This window comes from Gymnogyps californianus, chromosome 3 (genome assembly GCF_018139145.2).
Source record: "Gymnogyps californianus isolate 813 chromosome 3, ASM1813914v2, whole genome shotgun sequence".
Lineage (NCBI taxonomy): Eukaryota > Metazoa > Chordata > Aves > Accipitriformes > Cathartidae > Gymnogyps > Gymnogyps californianus.
The window spans coordinates 1,513,830-1,533,805 of record NC_059473.1 but is presented as its reverse complement, the minus strand read 5'-3'; the positions used below and the strand labels follow the sequence as shown (position 1 = coordinate 1,533,805).

Below are 19,976 nucleotides of genomic sequence, written 5' to 3'. Positions count from 1 at the left end.
AAACACTTCCTGCAATCAATTTTTGTCCTTGGCACACTTTCAAGTCTGAAATATTTTCACTTCCACTGTTGTTGCCTCCTCCCCTTTCTGTTCAGGTTTCTGCTCCGTGTTCACGTCAGACTCCCCCACACCCACTGGGCACGTCCAGCCTTCAAAAACTTGCAGCCAAACATTTTTTACAGACAACTCAACACACTGGTAAAAGATGGGAGGGTTTGCCTGCGTGCTCCGAGTGCCCAGAACGGTCTGAAGGACAGCTACCGGGACAACTTGGATTTCTACCTCCTGGCAGGTGTGCTTTGGATTTGACAAGCACACACTGTTTTTTCCAGAGGACTCTGCCTCACGCCATAACTTGCCGATAACTGGTGGGATGAAAGGCTGAAGGTCGCATCTCTGCCTCGTGGCCTAGTGCAGTCATTCTGTCCTCTCTAACTCAGGCAATACTCTGCAGCAGGAGGAGGACGATAGCCTATTAAGATACCATCTCTCTGTTAGGAGAGCCGAGTGATGCCCTAGGAATTTGGCTTCTGTGCCAAGCTCTTGCGCAATACAAATATCAAATCCATGATGCTTCTTATTGTCCGAGCCCCTCCTAGGCCGGGGGGGAAGTGCTTTGTGGCATTTCTGGAGGCTCCAGTTTATAAACGCTGCCAGTGGGAGCTGGCTTCGGGCTCCACGCAGTGTGCTGTGGTCTTTGAAAGATCCTGTTTTAGAACATTTCACACCAGACAAAACTAGTGCCTGGCTCAGACTTAAATCCACATATGACTTGGTGCCCACCTACCTCATCGGACACAGTGGCAACGTACCCATCGCCATGCAGAAAGCATCCAGACACTCCAGCATGAAAGAGAAATCGGATTAGTAACTTCCCGCTGGGAGCAGGCAGCACGTACGGCCTGTGGTTACAAACTGCTCAGGGGAAAGAAGCCTTTAACATCCTGGTCCCGCAGCTCGTCAGCCTGCCCTAGAAAGTCAGCACAGAGGGAGCTACCGTACGGCATGGCCATGCACAGGGGAAACACAGCATGCCCTGACTTCTCACCAGCTTTTGTTTGTATTAGGTGGGTCAAGCACATTCCTGTGAATAATCCAACCTTTTCCTGAGTGGAAAAGAAAAACAGTAGAACAGTCTAAATACAGAGCAACCTGCTGTCCACTGATTGGACAAGAGATGATTTTTTCTTTTCCTAACCTAGCTGACCTTGCTCAGCAGCATTCTTAAAGATCATTGCTATTTTCCTTGCCTGTTACCAGTCTGCTGGGGTACTGGGACAAAAAGTCTTTTGTTCACCCCGATTAACACAAAACTGGAAATTAATTGGAAGTTGCATGAGAGGACAGAAGTGCTGCCTCAGTATTTGCTCAGCTTAGGCAAAATACGACACTCGACGTGGCTACAACAGGTACATGTAGCAACAGACAACCATAGCCTTGTCTAACATTGCAAAGGGGAAAATTAAAAATATAATTTCCATTAGTTAAATTGATAAAATAATTTTAGTCTCAAAGTGTTAAATATGTTAAAATATTCATTACAATTCAGGTAGATAGCACACACAGTTTCTTTTTTGTAAGAATTTATTCATATCGTTACCCCATTCTTACATAGCCTGTGTCGTTCTTCTGTAATCCATTCATACTCCAGGATTGTTTTTCCTCACTTCTCCTAAGAAATCGTAAGCCAGCTCTGAGATATCGAAGGCTTTGTGAGTGTTTTCTGATGACAGCAGATACTGAAGTGCACCATCATTCTCTTGGCTCTTCTTCAAAAAGTCAGCAATCACCTTCCAGCGAGATGCTTCAGACTCTTCCTCAGCCCACTTGTAGTCGGGGAGCAAAGTGGACTGGAGGAGAGGGAAGACAGAGTCGTGGTACACCAGGACAAACAGAGACTTCAGAAATTCTCGATCTCTCTGCAGAGAAGATTATTTGAAGATACTTCAGTGCAAATACACGGTGTTGCTAAGCACTTCTGGAGAAGTAGTGTACACAGGAAAAAAAAAAAAAACCAAACAAGAAAACATTCAACTAACCCCCAGTTCCCAGGATAACGACGGGAAGAGATTTGACCTTCCTAAACAAACATCAGTTAGCTCGGATGAGCCTCAAACTCACCACCAAGAACTACACTATATAAACTACAGATCAACAAATCTGCTCTCCAACCCACCTACTTTTCCAAACGACAAAGAGCAGCGATACGCAGCCAAACCCTGCCGGTGTTACCACAAAATGGCAATCTGTACAACAGTCACTGAGAGCCCTTTGCTCGTGGGGTATTTATATTTCTTCCTAAAGACACCAGCGTGTGACAACTGTTCCCCACAGCCTCTGCAGGTACAGACTGAGACTGCCATGGCCGCCGGGCAAGTGCCACATCCTCGCCACCTTGGAAGCCCAAACTCCACTCGTTTCTCTACTGCCCTAGGCAGAGAGTCGCAACAATCCCACGCTGCTCGCAGCACTTGGCTCTTAGCAGGAGGCAAGGCCACACTGTAAGTACTGTTATTTCACACTTTGACAGGACATTCTGTGTGTGGCAAGAATTATGCCCTCCCCTGTAAAGAGCAGTTTGCAAAACCCAGAGACTAAGAATCAGCCTGGTCAATTATCAAACACTGAAAGATCCCGACCGCTTTAACTAGACAAGATTTGTGTGCCTCATCTTCCACACGCGCACTAGAAAAACCCCTTCATGCAAGGACACACAGAGAGTCCTGCCTCCTGGAAAACTCATTGAGCACCCAGACTCTTCCAGAAATGTTCCAGAAATGGGAGCGCTATGACTGGCATTGAACAGTTCACGTCTCAGCAGGAGATTTAGCAGCTAAGCGTCGTATAACCATGCAAGGAGTAAGAATTCGCCAGGCAGCAATCCTACCATGGGAGTGGCACATGACAAATCAGGTAAAACTGGATGGTTCTGGGATACCGAAGAGTTACTAATTCTTTGAGGAGATCAGCTTTCATTTTGGATGAATGGCCTTGAAAAAGTGATTCTGACTCAACGGCATTTTGTTTTGTTTGTATAAACGGGGAGATCTCTTTGCGTATCTATTCAGTAGCATGCACAATGAATGCAATATCGTGCTGCTGCTCCCAAGAAGTGAAGTGTCTTGGATCAAGAGCCAAGGCCTTTCTCATTCAGTTACCTACAGCTTCTCTTTGTCCAGAGGACAGGAGGTAGGACAAGGTAGGGGGAAGCCTAGTGACATGGCCAATTCCGTTCTTCTCCAGCTGTCTACACACCAAAATGGGAGATTACAGCTGTGTGAGGTAGGGAGATTTGCAGAATTTGGGGGCCTTTTTCCAGGCAGAGTGTGGGAACACCAGATCACAGGGGTCGGAAGAGGAAAGATTATTTTGTGGACATACGCAGCCCCTTTTGTACCAGTGGAAAGCTTTTACCAGTCAAGTATTGGAAGGACATTGTGAAAGGAGCCACACTTTGGGTATGAACCTGTAGTAGCTTCCCCACTAACAACACTGAGACAAAAAGTTACAAGTTAATTTCATATTCCTTCTTCTCCTAGTTTACTGTTATAAATATGGGTAAGAAATGTTAAGAACTGCATTTAACGTATCTACATTTTCTAAATAAATGTATGGTGAGCGGAATAGTTAACTAGCAATAACACTGACAGAAAGCTTCTAGTTCGAATTAGATCGAATATATGTCAAAGAAAAACCTGTAATTTATTACCTTCTCAGATCTCTTCAACGTTCTTTCTCTATCTGCCCAAGCGCTCTAAAATGAAATGAAATGTAGAATCAGACAGAGATTGTGGAGATCTAAAGCAATTCCATTTTTAGCTGCAAAAATCTCTCTCACTGCGATCCCACAGTAGTTTGAGCTCCTGTTGCAGTCCCACTTTCCTCACACTCCCCATTCCGCCCTTGTGCCAGTTTAGCTGATTTAAGCGAACAGCCGTTCCACCAGATTTTACAGATGTGAGGATTTGGAGATTTGAAACTATCAATCAGAGCCATATAAATGAAATCAAGGGGATCCGCTTTTCAGAAAAATCAGTCACAACCGAGGTTGTTTTTTGTCCCACCCTACAAGCATGGAGAAATACAGCCTAACCCCAAAGGCTGACAGCTTCTAACAGCAGTGTCCTTCGGGCAGAAGTAACTCGGCTGTTTTCGTCTGGTACTAGGACACCTGCAAGGGACTGCAGTGTAAATACGGTGAGCGCTGTCCTGCCGGTCAGAAGCTAAGTCAGCTCCTACCTGTCGTGAAAGCAGCACTGTCCTAGGAGCCAAACGAACATTCAGGCAGCTAACGCACCTGAGCACTCTCTTGCTGTGACTACATGGCTAGCAGGGCTCAAACTAGCCAATTCATATCTTTGTATCCCTTCTGAACGTACTTGAGCGTTCTGTTGCAGTTTAGAGGCACTAAGACACATGAGATCTGCGCGTACTTGAAACAATTATAAAACTTTTCTGCTGTTTGGCTTTCCCATTTATCTTTTCACAGGATAAAAAAAGCTCAAATTTTGCAGACTATCTGGAAACGCTGACACATCAGATGTAATTGAACGCTATGTAGATAACATACCCGAAGTGCGTCCATCAGGTCTGGCTGATCCATGAGTTGAGGGAAAGTTGCTAAAATAGGATTACAGATCAAATCTGAAACAGAAAACAAACACGTTCGAGGCTAAGGAAGACACAGGATGGTTTTCAAGGTATCAACACATCAAGGTATTCAGCACATCCCCTCCCCTCAGATTATTTCAAAGGGAAAATTAGCTGTAATAGTACTCCGGAGCAGCAGGAAAGGTAGAAGAGCTAACAAATGCATTCTTTGACTGTAGCAAACTCTCAGTGGCTGAGAGACAGTTAACCTGAGAGAGGAGACACACACAAAAATCAGTTGCTGGTTTATTAGGAGAAGCCAGCAAGCGAGAGACCTCACTGATTTAACCTGGGGGCAGATTGAGGTGGTTTTCCTCATTTCTGCACCTGTCTTTTTTATAAACATCTGAAATTGTGCTGCTTGATTTGGATGTTAGGAATAAACACTTTCATTCTACCTTAATCTGGCTTGTGTTGTGTGCTATTTTAAGATAACCGGGTAACAAGTGGCATAGTAAATTTACCAAATGGGGCACATCATCAGACTGCATAGGTCTCCCGCGTGCTTTTCAGGTTATCTGCCGGGTAATAGCTGGGTCTCCTGTTTGAGCTGAACAGGCCGGCTGTATCAAAATCAGGCAGGGCAGAGCTGCCTCCCTGTGACTGGCAGGAATCAAAGCTCTCTGTTACAAAGCACAGCAAGTCTTGAGCCCCAGTGGTGCCGGGGCCCTGTCATTATTTTAGTTAATGAGGTTGTGGATAAGATTACAAGGGTGCTACAAGTGACATATAGAGGAATTTTGGTTGAAGTGTTTTCTTTCTCTTGCGATTTTAAATATTTAATGTACGCTGTTGTTTCTTCACGTTGAAGTTGATGGGAAGTTTAGCAAACACTAACCATTTACTAATAACTAAACATTTCAGGGAAGCAAGCCAGAACTGATTACTTTTGTGAAATATAACAGGCATTTTAAGTTGCCTATTTCTAAAGCGATAGTTGATTTTGAAATAAGAGAAATCTTCTTTTGTTACACCAGAAAAAAGTAGAAAATCGCTACCAGAACAACTTCTGAAATGCTGGGGTAAAGCCTTTAAATCATTTCAAATGAAGTCTGAATCCAAATGGATGCAATTTAACTCCAGGAGAGGTCATCGGCCCGGTCTATTGTCCTATGTTACAAAGATCAAATCAAGTAAGTATAGCGGTTCTCAACTGGCCTTTAAAAACTAAGCATTTTCAGTTTCTCTGTGATAAGTTTATTAAGTAAAGCATTAATTTATGAAAGGGTCTGACTTTCAGATACTGCAAAAAGTTTACTCAGAATGTATATTAAAGTTCAAGAAAATCAGGAAGGGAGTTGAGTTCTGAGCACCTTTGAAAGATGAACCTGTAATTCAGATGCCTAAGTATGGCTAAAGATTGTAAGTTTAAAATGTTAGTAAGTGCACAAGCAAATTTATTTGCCATAGGAATAGATGATACATAATTCAGTCTGGAGAAGAGATGGGGGAAAACACAAGAAAATCACTTTGCAGTACCAATATAAATTTACCCGTAGTACAGTTAAGAAATGTAATTTTTCCATATTTCAAATTGATTTTAAAATGGAGAAGACTATAAACTATTACACTTCTGTTGAAGGAAAGATATGGAAGGAATAAGATACAGAGTTGCAAAATCAGAGCAAGATACTGAGCTCTAAAACCAGAACTCTTCCACTCCTGTCTCTCCCTGCTGCATTAGCCAATAAGTAAATAATAATTTAAAAAAGAGGATGACTTAGCCTCAATGACAAAAACATCTGCCTAATCTCTTCTATAACTCAGAGAACACGCATACACTAGAAATGAATGAGTAAACCCGTGTGCACGTCTAATCTCTCATTGCATGGGTGGTGAAAAGGAAACATTTCCAAATAATCCTTTATTTGCTTTTTATTTTTATTTATTTATTTAGAAATAACCCTTTGCCTACCCACAGGGTTTTTTTTAGTGAGAATTTCACTGAAAGCACTTCATTCATACTTCACAGAAAACAAAACTATTCTTGTGGTTTTTGCATTCTGCGATGTGAACTGATGTCAAACAGGGCAACACATCAGATGCGAGTTGAAATATTACTAGTTTGAAAGGCAAACACACCGAGTGGTGGTATTCACAGCGAGAGGCTGTTCTCTTTTATCAAGAACAACAACAGCTTTCTCTTTGTCCCACAACACCTGCAGACTGAAAGTTAAAGCACTGAAATCCTCTACACAGGGAGCACGACTTCCTAGCCTTGTGAGACGGTCAGTCAATGCCAGCACTACCAGGGAACAAAATTCTACGAGTACCCTGTATCAGTGAGAGTAGTTCCTGCAGACCCCTGCTTTCTGTTACAAAAGGAAGACTCTGGAGAGAGTAATTCTCCTTAGGAACCTGATCTTTCTCCAACACGCTCTCCATTACTGAGTTCTTCTCCACAACAGCAATTCTTACCTGTGCTTTGCATGCTTATTCTGTCTTTCAGGAGTGCATCACCAAGTATTTGTCGATAAAATATCAAGAGGTGGATGTAGCACATACTGCCAATTAACGTTTCTGGTAGCAAGCTGTTGGGAAAAGAAAGAACACGCAGTTGAGATTTTTATTGAAAACTGCTCCTACAAAGCATTGTTCACCAAAACTTGAGAGTAATGACAGCTTCATGGAGATGATTAATAGCTCGTATTGGCATTTCCACGAATCTATCACAACTTTTGAAGGTGTACATTGATAAAGCTGTAACAGCCAGACTCCTGCTGTTGCATTTTTCAATATTATCTAAACTTAAAGACTTTTTAGTTGTTTTCAACAGAATAGCTCTAAATGTCAAACAGAGATCAAGTACAATATGCAGGTGACGCGACCCTCAGATTTTTCCATAGCCAGTGTTGCAAGGAAGGGGAACGCTTTAGACCTCTGGAACCATTCTAGGCTATCTGAAATACTTCTTCATTTTATGGCAGCACACATGCATACTTACTTCAGGATGTCTTTCGACTGCGCACTTAGTGACCTCAGTTTCACTACAAGCACAGGCTGTTTCTTGAGTGTTATAAACTGATGAAAAACACCACTGCCTGCTTAAGAAATAAACACCCGATAGGAAATCAGTCATTTTGAAAGAACATCAAGAATTATATTACAAGAATGGACATTTACATTTGGCAAGAGACGTTTTGCTAAAACTGTAATGGTTTAAGGATGGTCTAAAAACCAGGAGGAATTGAAACATACCAACGTATCAGCTATATCAGCATTTGGTCTAACAGAAGCTATTACCTCTCTCTAGGTTGGCGGATTCATAATACACGTGGAGTAATGTGGAGGTAAGCATCCAAACAAAAGGTAAAGGTCTTCCGTAGCTTGCAGCACGCGTCACTGGCAAATGGATGTTGTTACAGCTTCCAGAGGAAAGCCGTGCCCGCCCTTATTTAAAACACAAGTGGTCTATCGTCTGTACCAGCTCTTAGCGTAGCTTTATTCAATCCCACAGGGAGAACCAGTACAGATGTTCTGTAGCATATTTATGCACATGTGGAACTTGTGCATAAGTGATATGGGATTGATGATACGGGACTTGAACAGCCTGGCTTGGGAACCCTTTAGACCAGTGTAACTGCTGAGCCTTGTACCATCACCCCATAGCCAAGAAGTGTTAAGTGCAGTTAAAGAAATAATTGAATACGTTTATCAGAAATAATCCTCAACCTGCAAACACTAGAAATTACAGAAACATTAGCACTGGCAGATAGTTCTGAATCCCACCAGCCCTAACAACTCTCTTATGCAAAATGAGAACACACAAAACAGAACCAGGCTGTGGTGGCTGCATGCTAATGGGAGATAACGAGAGCATGTTGTAAAATAGGTATAGCGTTTGTTGTATCATTTTGATTATATAATGTTTAGGAGAAACCACACCTCTTCTTGATATTGATGGGTCAACCTCAACACCTCTCTCATAGGGAGTACCACCATTTAATAGCAGCTCATACATCCTGTGAAAGAAGTTAAAAAGATGTAAGGATATGTGAGAACAGCACAAGCGCTTTCTGAGAAAGAAAGAAACCTGCTATCTCAAATAAAAAACCGACATGGTGCTTGATGTTATGACTAGTATTTTACATGAAATGACTACACCTAATTAAGTAACCAAACCTCAAATGATAAATTTGAAACTTGTATTATATTGGGAAGCTAGTTAATAATTTTAAAAGAAATTAGCAACATGGATTCTTTTCCACATGACTCAATATTTTTCTTACATGAAATTTAGCAATTGTTTCACTAAAATGTTTTTGAGGAGTCATCGCTTATGTAGCAAATTTTACATATGGAAGATTTAAAACATTGAAGAATAATGTAATCCCAGTTCTGTCAGGAGTAAGTCGCTGTTGAAGCAAGCATGCAATTTCACTCTCTAGATACCCTCTTTAACTTAATGGAACAGAAAAACACTGTTAGAGATCAGATTTAGAAGAGATTTAGAGACATAGAACAGTAGAGGTCTCCCGTGGGTATTTTTTTTGCCCTGTAATCCAAATATATTCAGAATACAAATATATATTTGGTAAAAATCAAGTATTGCAAGTCTGATCTACAATGAATCATTTCTGTAAATTAACAGAAAGCTTTCCTACATTTAATAAAATAGAAATATGTACATTTTATTATTCTTTAAGATTGTTGGACCCATGAACCAATCATAAATCAGCTGCAAAATATAAGCTTATTCACACTCTCCAAGTGAACAGCAAGAAATTCATTCACAACAACTCTTACCTGCTTCCAAGTCTTAGAAACCAATCTCCTAATTTTTACATGTGCACAGCAAAGTGCACATAAAGAAGAGCCAGAATCAAAAAGGAGGTTGTCACCTTCAATGTAGGTAATGATTCTATTTTATATAGACAGAACTCTAAATAACTCCCTATTAACTCAGACATTTCCAGTTTTAAAATTCCACTGAAGAATATTTTTAAACACATATTCACTTGCAACATTTCAAACCTGAATGTTGGGTCCGGGAGCACTTTTCCCACACAAACTTAGTAGAACATACACTGGGTGTGGAAGCAGGACCAGCATTCTCACTGAAAGACCAGTTACAACCTGCACATTAGTCTGGATTACACCTATACCTATCAGTGTGTAAGTATGAAATATGAACTTTACTCCTAGCCTAAAACAGATGTATATACATAGATACATAAATACAGAAAGAGAGAGAGAGAAGGAAAACATAATAAACTTACTTGGAAGGAACAGGCATTCCATTAGAAGTAAAAAGCTTCAGAAATGCCCAGCCACAGCTTAGCTCCCCTCTTTCACCTGTTGACTAGAAAAAAGAGAGAAACGTAAATAACTTGGAGCAGCTAAAGCAGAATGAGTAACTGAAGCACAAACAATTATTTAGAATAATCACATAAAAATGGTAAAAGCCCCAGATTTGTGGAAAGCAAACACTGACTATGTCACATTCACAGGTGTTTGAAGATGTTTACCAAACAGCACACAGAGTTTTGCTGAAGTTGATTGTCCATGAACGTATTTAAGAGACGAGGATTTCTAAAGCCAAGAAATACACATTTAAGGGAAACCTAAGTATATCAAGCTCCTGAAAAAGAAGTGCACAGATACAAAGGTAAAGACCCCCAAACCTGCACTGATGCTCTAAAGAATGCAGGACAGAAAGGAGGGGGAAAAAATTTACCCAGAGGATTTACCCATCTGATTCCAGAGTCAACAGTTTCCAAGCCAGTGACCCTGTGCATCGGAAGGCTTTACTCATAGTACCACAGACAGTGCCTGGGAAGGGGAGCTGATCCTGTGTGCCAGCCCATCCGTTTCCAGACCCCAAAAGCACTAAAACCAGGTAGGAACTTGTACACGCTCCAGCCTTCATTTAAACTTACTCTGTAAACAGAAGCAGACAACTTTGCGTAATCTTGACTACTCCAGTTAGCATGAGGAGGGCCATTATGCCCCATTGGGTCTCTGTGAACCATCACTTACCAACATGCTGTTCATCACCAGGACTTAGATAGTCCAGTTCCCTACACGCTCTGCTTATCTCCCCGCACAACAGTTCTGCATCCCCACCACACTATCAGCCTGTCTCTCCTCCACATCTCCACAGGCGCTGCGCTCTTGCACCCCAAGTTCATACAGGTGTTAGTGAAAGAGAAAATACAGCAATACTCCCCTTTGCAACTTCTCTTTCCATCTTTTCAGAATTCTATTGCCCACTATTTAATACCCTGCTTGCTAACCGTTGTGGTTACCCCACTTTCTGTCTTTCACCCATGACTTACTTGATTGGCAAGATTCACCTGAGGAAGATTGTGACCATAATGAAAACGTAAGTGTTCAGAAAGAGGCAGCAAGACTCAAGTCAGTCTTGTTGACAAAATGGCTGAGATCTTTCAGAACAGTGACCTGTTCCAAAAAGCCACTGTGTCCTCCAGATATTAGTGTTTCTTATGCTCCTGCACGCATCCACCTTCTATCACGGTAGTTCTTACGGGCTTTACCATCTATTGTGTCACTACCTGTTGTACTTTTCAGAAGCATATCCTAGATGGATAGGATATATCTGTATTGATCGCAGCTAGGAACCAGTGTCCATACTATTTAAGCAGTTAGAATTTTAGCTTCCAAACTATGTAGCACAGTAGTCTGAAACAAATCCCAACGACAGAAAAATGATGCAGGAGTGAAGAGAGAATTGGTCCTTTGCGATCACATTAGATGAGATCTTTGGCAGACTAACAGAAGTTACTTCAGTGTAAGTAAAGGTACCTTCATGTCCACTAGTCAGAAAGTCTTTTATTCTCTGAATATTGACTAGAACTAAAAGTTCCCAACATCTCTCTCATCCCTCCCAGAAGCCAAAAGGAACACAATCTTATAGTAAGCTAGGAATAGTTGAGCTAAATTTCCATTTGGATCTCACAGTTCGCTGCTGGGATACTGCCGCTTAACATCGAATATGGGACAGCTGGTTCACTTTATCAACCTGTGCTTGGAACAATTTATACTGCAACTTTACACACTTACATTGCGAATATAAGTGATGCCAAGCTCAAATAATATACCAATGTCTGAAGACAGAGAGCTGGACCTGACAAAACAGTCACCGTCGAGCAAGCTGGGTAAAATGCCCGTTACCTAATACAGAGGGGGGGGGGAGAAAAAGAAGAAACGTGAATGTACCTATTAAAAAAAAAAAAACCACTGATTTTTGAAGGCCATCGAACACATCATTCATTCACATAAGATCTCAGACCCAATCCCATCGCATATAAGAGAAAATGATGAGTAGAGAACCAATTTCAGCTGAAACCTTGCTCCCCTTATTCTTTATCTTGCAATGAAACACAGCTGTGCTACCAAGGTACTTTTTTTGTGTGTGATGACAAGCTATTAAAGAACTTTAGACGTCAAAAAGCACTTAACTCCCTCCAAGAACACAGCAACAACTGGGGTAAAACATGACAACGCTACTGCTGTGAGTGTGGCCCTGCACGGCACCCGAAACATGGGACAACGCATGTGTTCTTTTTTTAATGACATCAAAGCAAAAGCTGACATGCAAAGTGGCTAGCCTCTTCCCTTCTCCATGAATACCACGTAGCGTGCGCCTGATACTGATTCAAAGTTAAGCAGTGCCACCGGCTGGATCACCAGTCCCTCCCGCTACTTTTCCTTCCCCCCAACTCTTTTCTCCAAAGTGTTTTTGCCACAACACTTGGTTAAGTTTGAATTCATGCACTTCAGCAAGTCTTTTCTCTTCTGCATGTTCATTTTGGTTGCAGTACATTTTATTTCAACACGAATACCAGAAGTAATAGGCGTCACTAAATAAGAAGCTGTAAATAGATAGTTACTGGCTATGTCACTCCCTGAGCGAGATACCTACCCTTGGAGAAAAGGTCCACGTTTGAGGATTTTTAGGTTGCCACGTAGCTCTCACTGTGTGAATGTTACTCAGCACCTAAAGCACGATAGTGGTCAAAAAAGCTAAGACAAGTTTTTCTGGAAGGCTATGCAGCTTTAAGAAAATGCAGTGTAATCTCAGATTAATCCAACACTGCACACAACAAAGATAAAATTACGCTTTCTCTTCAACTTTATCAGATGGTTTCCGTTTAAAGGACTACAGAGGAAGTTTTCTCTGAAGCCACAGAGCACTTTCCAACCATCCTTGCTTCATATACACCAGTAATAGTCCCTTTGCCCCCAGGAGCATTCAGCGCAGCTGAAAGAGAACTGCCGGATGGTCAGCGTTAGATTGTTATAAAAAGCTGCTCTACGCATACGCACAAAGGAACGCAGAGGATCAACAGCAGGTGGGGGAATCTGAATATGACCCTGACCCAGCTACTCCCAGGCCCATCACAGGAGAGAGATCAGCCCAGAAAAGGCTCATCTCCACAAACACAAAGGAGCAAAGAGGCACAATGGCAGGTGGGGGAACCGAAATTATGGACTCAGAGAAGCGGAGCTCCCGCCCCAGCCCCTCCCAGGGCTGCCCAGGACAGCCATCAGCCCCAGAGGCCGGGTGTGACTCCCATCGTGATGAGTCAACAGGAGCGGCTCGCTGGATCGCCTTCCAGACTGAAAGGGGTCACTGCTGAGGGGTATGAGACACTGGCGTGCAGGGGAAGGGCATTTGGGGACTGCCTGTGACTTACTACGGGATGTTCGGAGGAGAAACCAAACGCAGAAAAAGGGAGGGATCAAGGTGCTTTCTGGAGTAACAAGGGTGGGAAAACAGAGGGATAAGTATGCGTGTCTGGACACGCCCAGCGCCTGATCAATGCAGTCTGTCCTGTTTTCTCATTAAACTCCATTTATAACTATTTTTCTGGGTGAATGGGCTCTCTATTCTGAATGCATGTGTGTGTGTACGTCTAGGTGCCAGCAGCTAGCCAGACCACAGGTCACTGGGGGCCTACGCGCCTGCGGTGACTGCAAGTGAGAGAGTGAGGGTACGTATGTCAGTGTGTGATCACAGGCGAGTATCAAGCCAGACTATTGGGAGAGTAAGTTAAGCGGCTTGGGAGGCAGATTGCATGTGTGTGTGTGTGTGTCTGTCTGTCTGTCTGTCTGTCTTTCTCTCTGAGACAACTGGAGGAGTTGGCTACCAGAGGAACCAGAGCACGAAAGATCCTGAAAGATCCACACCTCATCAAGACTTTTTTGATAGCCAAAGAACTTACCCGGTTGCCATCGAATAGACAGAGTCGAACGTGTCTGCTGAGAACCTGTATACTGACTCCTGGGAGAGGAATCATTTTACAGCTACATAAAGTTACAATCAGGGATACTCGAGTTGGTCTAGGATAGATCTGAAATACAGACAACAGAAGAAGGATTAAATCTACAGGGTCCTCCTGCACGTGGTGCCAGTTTGTGTTTATTTACTGAGATGATCAAGTGTACTGTTCACTAGACTGGATTCTTCTAACCACAAAGCTTGTGTAGTATTAGCAGCAGCAGCAAAATTTCTTCATAAGCCTTTAGCTCTCTTCTAAGGAAATTACTACAAATATTTTAGTGTGACAGATAGAAGGTCCTATCAAAGTTTGAGAAGAAAGAAATATTCTAAAAATGGTGCAAATGAAGACATAATCATTAGCCAAAATGAAAGAAGACAAATTAAATTCATGATTTCACAGTGCCTAGCAGAAGTTCATGGTTTAAAAATTCAGACTAGTCACCCATGCAGATCTGCTTCACCCCAGACAGGGAAGGAACCCACAAACTTAAGATGAAACACGACTCTTAAAAGACACCCAACATGACAATTTGTACCGATTTTTTGCCTATTAGAGAGTAGGATGTGATAACATCTACTGCCTAAGGAGTCTGGATTGACATCGAAATCCATCATCTGTTTCACAGCAATATTTACCCACCAATACAAAATGTTGCTAGCAATTCACGTCTAGAGATCCTGTCATTTCTCTCAAACAAAAAGCATCATAGCTTTCTTACCACTAATACTCACAGTATTTTTTTCAGAGTTCCACACCAAGTCTTTGAAAGCCAACTGCGATGGAGTAAGTGCAGGCTGCAAAAAGTAACTTGCTCGAAACTGACTGCCTACAACAAGAGTAATTTTAAAAATTCTTAAAATTTTTTATGATCTTTATTGCCACAGAATGAACACCCCCCAAAATTCAGATGTGGCTAAACTCCATTTGACTATTTGACTGGTCCAAACAAAACTAGGGAGGTATCTTCTACAAGCACCCTTTAAAAAGGGTACTTTTACTATTTGTAAGTGTTCTGCAGTATTTCATTCCAGAAGCAGAGTAATTAACAAAAAGAGCTATTGATTTGAAACAGTTTTAAACAAAAAGACGAATAAAACGTGAGATGTGTAATATATCTGGTGAAGAGACTCCAAAGATCTCTGAGAAAAAGGGAAGATTAAAAAAAAAAAAAAATAGTTATTTTCTGCAACATCAACAGGAAGTATCTTCCAAAGAGGAAAATCTTTGAAATCATTAGGAAATTGGTCATTGCCTCCGTGTGGCCAGGATTTCACACAGATAAATTAAAACTTAATTGAAGAAGAAAAAAAAGCCTTTTATACGTTATTTGATGGGTCAAATATAGCCTGTACAGATTACCCAACTGTAATTACGCCATGCTGATTTTAGTCCAATAGGCTAGTAACCAGGATAAGAAACTCACCATAGACACTCGAGAATCCTGCGCTGCAATTATTATGAGAAAACCTTACCTTCCTCTAAGAGCTGGAAAAGTGTGGATAGGCGGAATCCTGCAGGAACTGCTCCTATGGTTGCCAGTACCTCTACTGTGTCATTCTATTACCAAAAAAAAAAAAAAAAAGGATATTAGTATTCCTGCTATTTAACAGCTAATTCTCACACCGCCAATGTCGGAGACCTGGGGCATCAGTCACCTCATCCGAAGCTAGTTTGGCCCATCCTGAGGAACTTTTACTCTGTTTCATGTATGAACCCAGGCAGACTCCCATTTTGTTAAATCCCCCTTCCATTTCAAAGCAGCAGCAGAGCAGCCAGTTACAGAACAAAATCACACCCTTGACAAAGAAATGGTATCGTACTACTGTGGCAAAACAACAAAAGACGTCTTATTTGCATCTTCATTCAGACACATGGGCTGGGCTGCAGCCTATTTCTAAAGCGTTAGAGAACATTTCTGTAGCATTTCTTGCTACAAAAAACAAAATAGAGATGTTAATTAAAAACAATGGTCTGTAATGAGAGACACAGTGTTTGGTAAAAGGCAAACCTTGTCTACAAAATAATTAACCTACCTCTGTGATAGCTCTTCTTACAGCATTCCAGTGAGAATCTGTTCTGGAAGAAAAAGAACGTATTTTTTATAATATATCATCCTCATGTGGACAAAAATTTAAACGCTAAATATGGGTTTGTTTTCAAATAGCAGCAGCTTAATAACTGTATCTATCTGAGATACTAATAATGACATATTTCCAGCCACTAAGACTAATTGCTAGACTGTCTCATGAACTGGAACATAACTTGATACATGACCCAGTCATTCTTTTGATTTTATGGGGGGGGTGGGGGGAAGGCAAACCAAAGCAAAACTCCCCAACAAACCACTCAAGTAAAAGTGTGTCTGCAAACTGAAAAAAAGGCAAGTGACTGCTGTACTGAAAAGAAAAATGCAAAGAACCAAATACCCTTGTGAGGTATTCTCACTGTAAGAAATGTACTGTCAGATTTAAGGAGGACGAAGAATAATTTTATACTTATTTGCTTTCACATCACTCCATTTACCTTTTTTTAATTTCAGTTCCATCTGCTGTTTCATCCACCACTTCTATGTGTTCTTCACTTTGCTCTTGGCTTTCGCCATCTTCATTATGGACCTGTAATTCAGATTCAAAATGGGAAAGTGCTTGATTTCTTCACAGTTCTGTTCTTAAAAATGCTTTCTCCAACCATAGCACATGTTAATAGTTTAGAAGAGGAGATTTTCTGTCTGTGATGTATCACTCCAGAGCACTGTAACTGCAGAACACTGCCCTTAGTTCTGCAGCTACAGCAAGGGACTGGAGGATTCCTACAAGTAAGCAAGAGAATGCATTTGCAAAGTGGATTCTTTAAAAACAGAAATGCATCAGCATCATAAAGTAAAAAGCTAGCTACTCAACATGCTCTTTAGTGACACTGTGAAAAGCTCTGTTTCATCTGATCACTCAATCCAAACTGTGTACCCACATTTAAATGTTCACCACAATGGTACACTGGATATATATGGGCGTAAGTACATAAACTAACATGTGTAAGCAACTCTAAAAATGGGAGAGGGAAAAAGTTACAAAGCTTTAAAATCGATTTTTTAAAAGGTTCTTCCATGTTGAATTACAAAATACTCCAACATTTACATGGACTCACATTTCATATAAATTACGAAAAGCCCGAATTAGTCCATAGCAGCTTGGAGTCTTCAGAGTTGACCTTTAGTGACAAAGATTATGACTTTCATATTCAAGAAACTTCTCTGCGCTTACGTGTCACATCTTCACAAGGCACAAAACCACTGCTTTTGCTAGCTGTCTCCACACACATTTACACAAACATGGTGTTATTTCCAAACAACTGGCAAAACACTGCTGTGTGTCCCCACATAAGCATTGTGATCAATTTTATGCAGCTATATTATCACTAATATATATAAAATAACAGAGGTGAGACTAGAACAGAAGAAGGTAGCGGCACACTAACCGCAAGATAGGTTCTAGGAACGAGGCCTCTCTCCCCTTTTGAGTTTTCGGCTACCCACCAGCCATCCGCCTTCTTGTCACGTATAAGTAGGACTTCACCTTTCTTTGCCATTAGAAGGAGAGACAGAGACAAAAGACAACCAAATATTTCAAAATGGCTCCAGGCACAATTTAAAAAAAAAAAAAAAAAACCAAACCCAAACCACAAAAGCTTAATTTTTCTCACAACAGAGATCACAGACTACCGCAACAGACCCTGCCACTACAGACGGTGGCAAAAGGACACTGGACTCCACTAAGCCAAACGTACACCGGGAAAAGCCATTTCCCCCTGAATCCGGCAAGGAACTGGCTGAATCCCAGAAGCATAGGATTTAATTATAGTTATTGCTTAATATGGCATGATCTGCAGTCAAAAAACTTTGAGAGAGACATCTTTACCGTAAATGTGAGATCCCCTTCCTGCTGTGCATTAAAGTTTCCAACTGCAATACATTCTTTAACATTTGGATCATCCAACAATTTATCCTCCTCATCATCATCTGCTTCTTCACTGTCTTCCTCCTCACTACTTTCATCATCTTCACTCTCATCCTCTTCTTCATTTTCATCTTCCGTTTGAGGATCTTTCCGATGTTCCTCATCCCTACCCAAAATCAATCAAACTTTTTTTATTATTATTTTAACAAAACTTCTTGAAATTGCTGTAAAGCCTTGCAATATGGGCTTCTCCGCAAGGACATTATCCAGATACAGAATTTTCATTCCTGTGTTTTACTCTCTGTCCTGAGCTAAACAAAACTCCAGAATCCCAGTGGTGTTTCCTCCCTCAGCGTACAGACCACATTGCATCTTCTCCTCTCAACAGCCACTTTATATTTCAGCCATTAACCAACACCCTTAGAAAATTCCAGCGAGTTGTTCATGACTGCATGAAGAAAACAAGCCCCATAAGAGCTGGCTCTTCAGTGCTTCTTTTTTAACTGTATGTTAACATAATAAAGGGGATGAGCTAACAAGTTTTCAGGGTCCTTTCCAACCATACACGTACAATTCTATAGAAGTGCAGATTGTATTTGTTTAAGCTACTTACGCTGCAGAATTCGTAGTCCCATTATCCTGATTCAAGACAAGAACAAGTTTCTGCAGCTGCTGAGAGAGTTTCAGCAATAGCTTTTCTTCTTCTTCTTTCCTCTGATTGTAATTCCCCACGGGTGCAGGCTCATCAGCCTGAGAAAGAAGAACACAACAAATTGCTGAAAGAATCAAAGTTAAAGTTCCCCTATAAAGTTAGTTTTCCAGACATGTCTTACAAGCTTTCACCTTCCTGGGCTGCTGTCACTCCCTGTTTAGTGACATCTTTCTTGCCCTTTTACTCTGCCAAGATGAAATTTCGTGTTAAATTTCAAATCTGCATTCTCCACTTCCAATATAATGCGTTGGGTTGATAAACATTTTAAGCGCCAAACTTGTACAGAATAAAGCATTAAAAATGTGCCTTTAAATAATATAAATGTATCTCAGAGATCCCAATCGGGGATTGTGCAGTGCCAGGCATTGCTCTTGTCCCGAGGCATCTAAAATCGAAGGAGCCTGGTGTTCTCTAAATGCTCTCCGTGATGTATTTTGGAGAAAACCATTAACAAATTTGTCTCCATACTTACTTTTTTCAAGTCATGAAGAGCATTTGTATTCTCATCCACCAGTTTCTTCAGCTGCATACATCTGCATTGAAAGCAAGACAGATAGATAGCATTTTCTTAAAATTCTGATAGATGGGTGACCCAAATCATGCATGCGTGCTGAAACGTGTAAGTTTACATACTCAGACCTTCACGCAGCCTGACAAATATCAATACAAGCCCAAACGGCAGCTTAGCTGATTGTTACCTGTGATGTGCAAGTTCCCACTTAAAACTACCTCAGCCCTTGAGGACCGGGAAGCAGCTGGCCTGTTGCTTCCGCCGGGAAAACAAGACGAGTGAGAAGGGGCAGGGAAGAGATCTGTACAATTAGGAGGAAAATGGAAAGGCGTACGGGGAACTGTCTGCTACTTCTTCTGATGCAAAGGTGACGGGGAACGGAGTGAATCTGCCAGGGGCTTTGCTCAGAGCAACCGGGAGATGGTTCATTTCCACAACACAGAGCTAAGCTATGCAACTCCTGGCCACGGAACGCTGCTAAAGTGAAGAGCGGGGGGAAGGCTGAGGGCAGGGACGGGTGGGAGCGAGGCCGGGTCCCCCGCAGCCCCGGCGGGCGGGGACCCCTCGGCTGCCGCCTCACCTCTGCGAAAGGGCTTTCCGCTGCCCGGGGGCCAGGGCCACGCTCTCCGCCCGCAGCTCCTCCACCTGCAACACAGGATAGGCGCCGTTAGCCGCCGGCGGAGCCCCGCCGCGCCCCAGGCCGGGCCGTCAGCCCCGGTACCTGCGCCTGCAGCTCCCGGCTCCGCCGCTGTACCCGTTGCAGCGGGCCCCGCGCCCGCCGCCCCGACATGGTTGCTAAGCAACGGGCGCATGGGCGCTGCGAGATGCCGTCACTTCCGGGGCGCGCGGCACGCCGGGAATCGTAGGCGCCGCGGGCCGTCTGCCTGAGGGAGAACCGGGGG

The 19,976-nt window shown here is 42.2% G+C and overlaps 1 protein-coding gene across 1 annotated transcript; it reads right to left on the bottom strand.

Annotated features, from left to right (window-relative positions):
- Positions 1-1,554: 1,554 nt before the first annotated feature.
- NPHP1 (nephrocystin 1) lies at positions 1,555-19,864 on the bottom strand. The gene is made up of 21 exons (XM_050894037.1): positions 19,796-19,864; positions 19,655-19,719; positions 19,036-19,096; positions 18,465-18,601; positions 18,150-18,157; positions 17,813-17,982; positions 17,373-17,474; positions 16,422-16,513; positions 15,932-15,974; positions 15,371-15,455; positions 14,630-14,724; positions 13,839-13,967; positions 12,536-12,610; positions 11,674-11,784; positions 9,870-9,952; positions 8,536-8,612; positions 7,595-7,694; positions 7,069-7,181; positions 4,571-4,644; positions 3,710-3,754; positions 1,555-1,919 (listed from the first exon to the last, which is right to left on the bottom strand). Exons 1-21 carry the CDS (start codon positions 19,862-19,864, stop codon positions 1,641-1,643), a joined length of 2,013 nt encoding a protein of 670 aa, XP_050749994.1. The 3' UTR covers positions 1,555-1,640.
- Between the last annotated feature and the right edge of the window lie 112 nt (positions 19,865-19,976).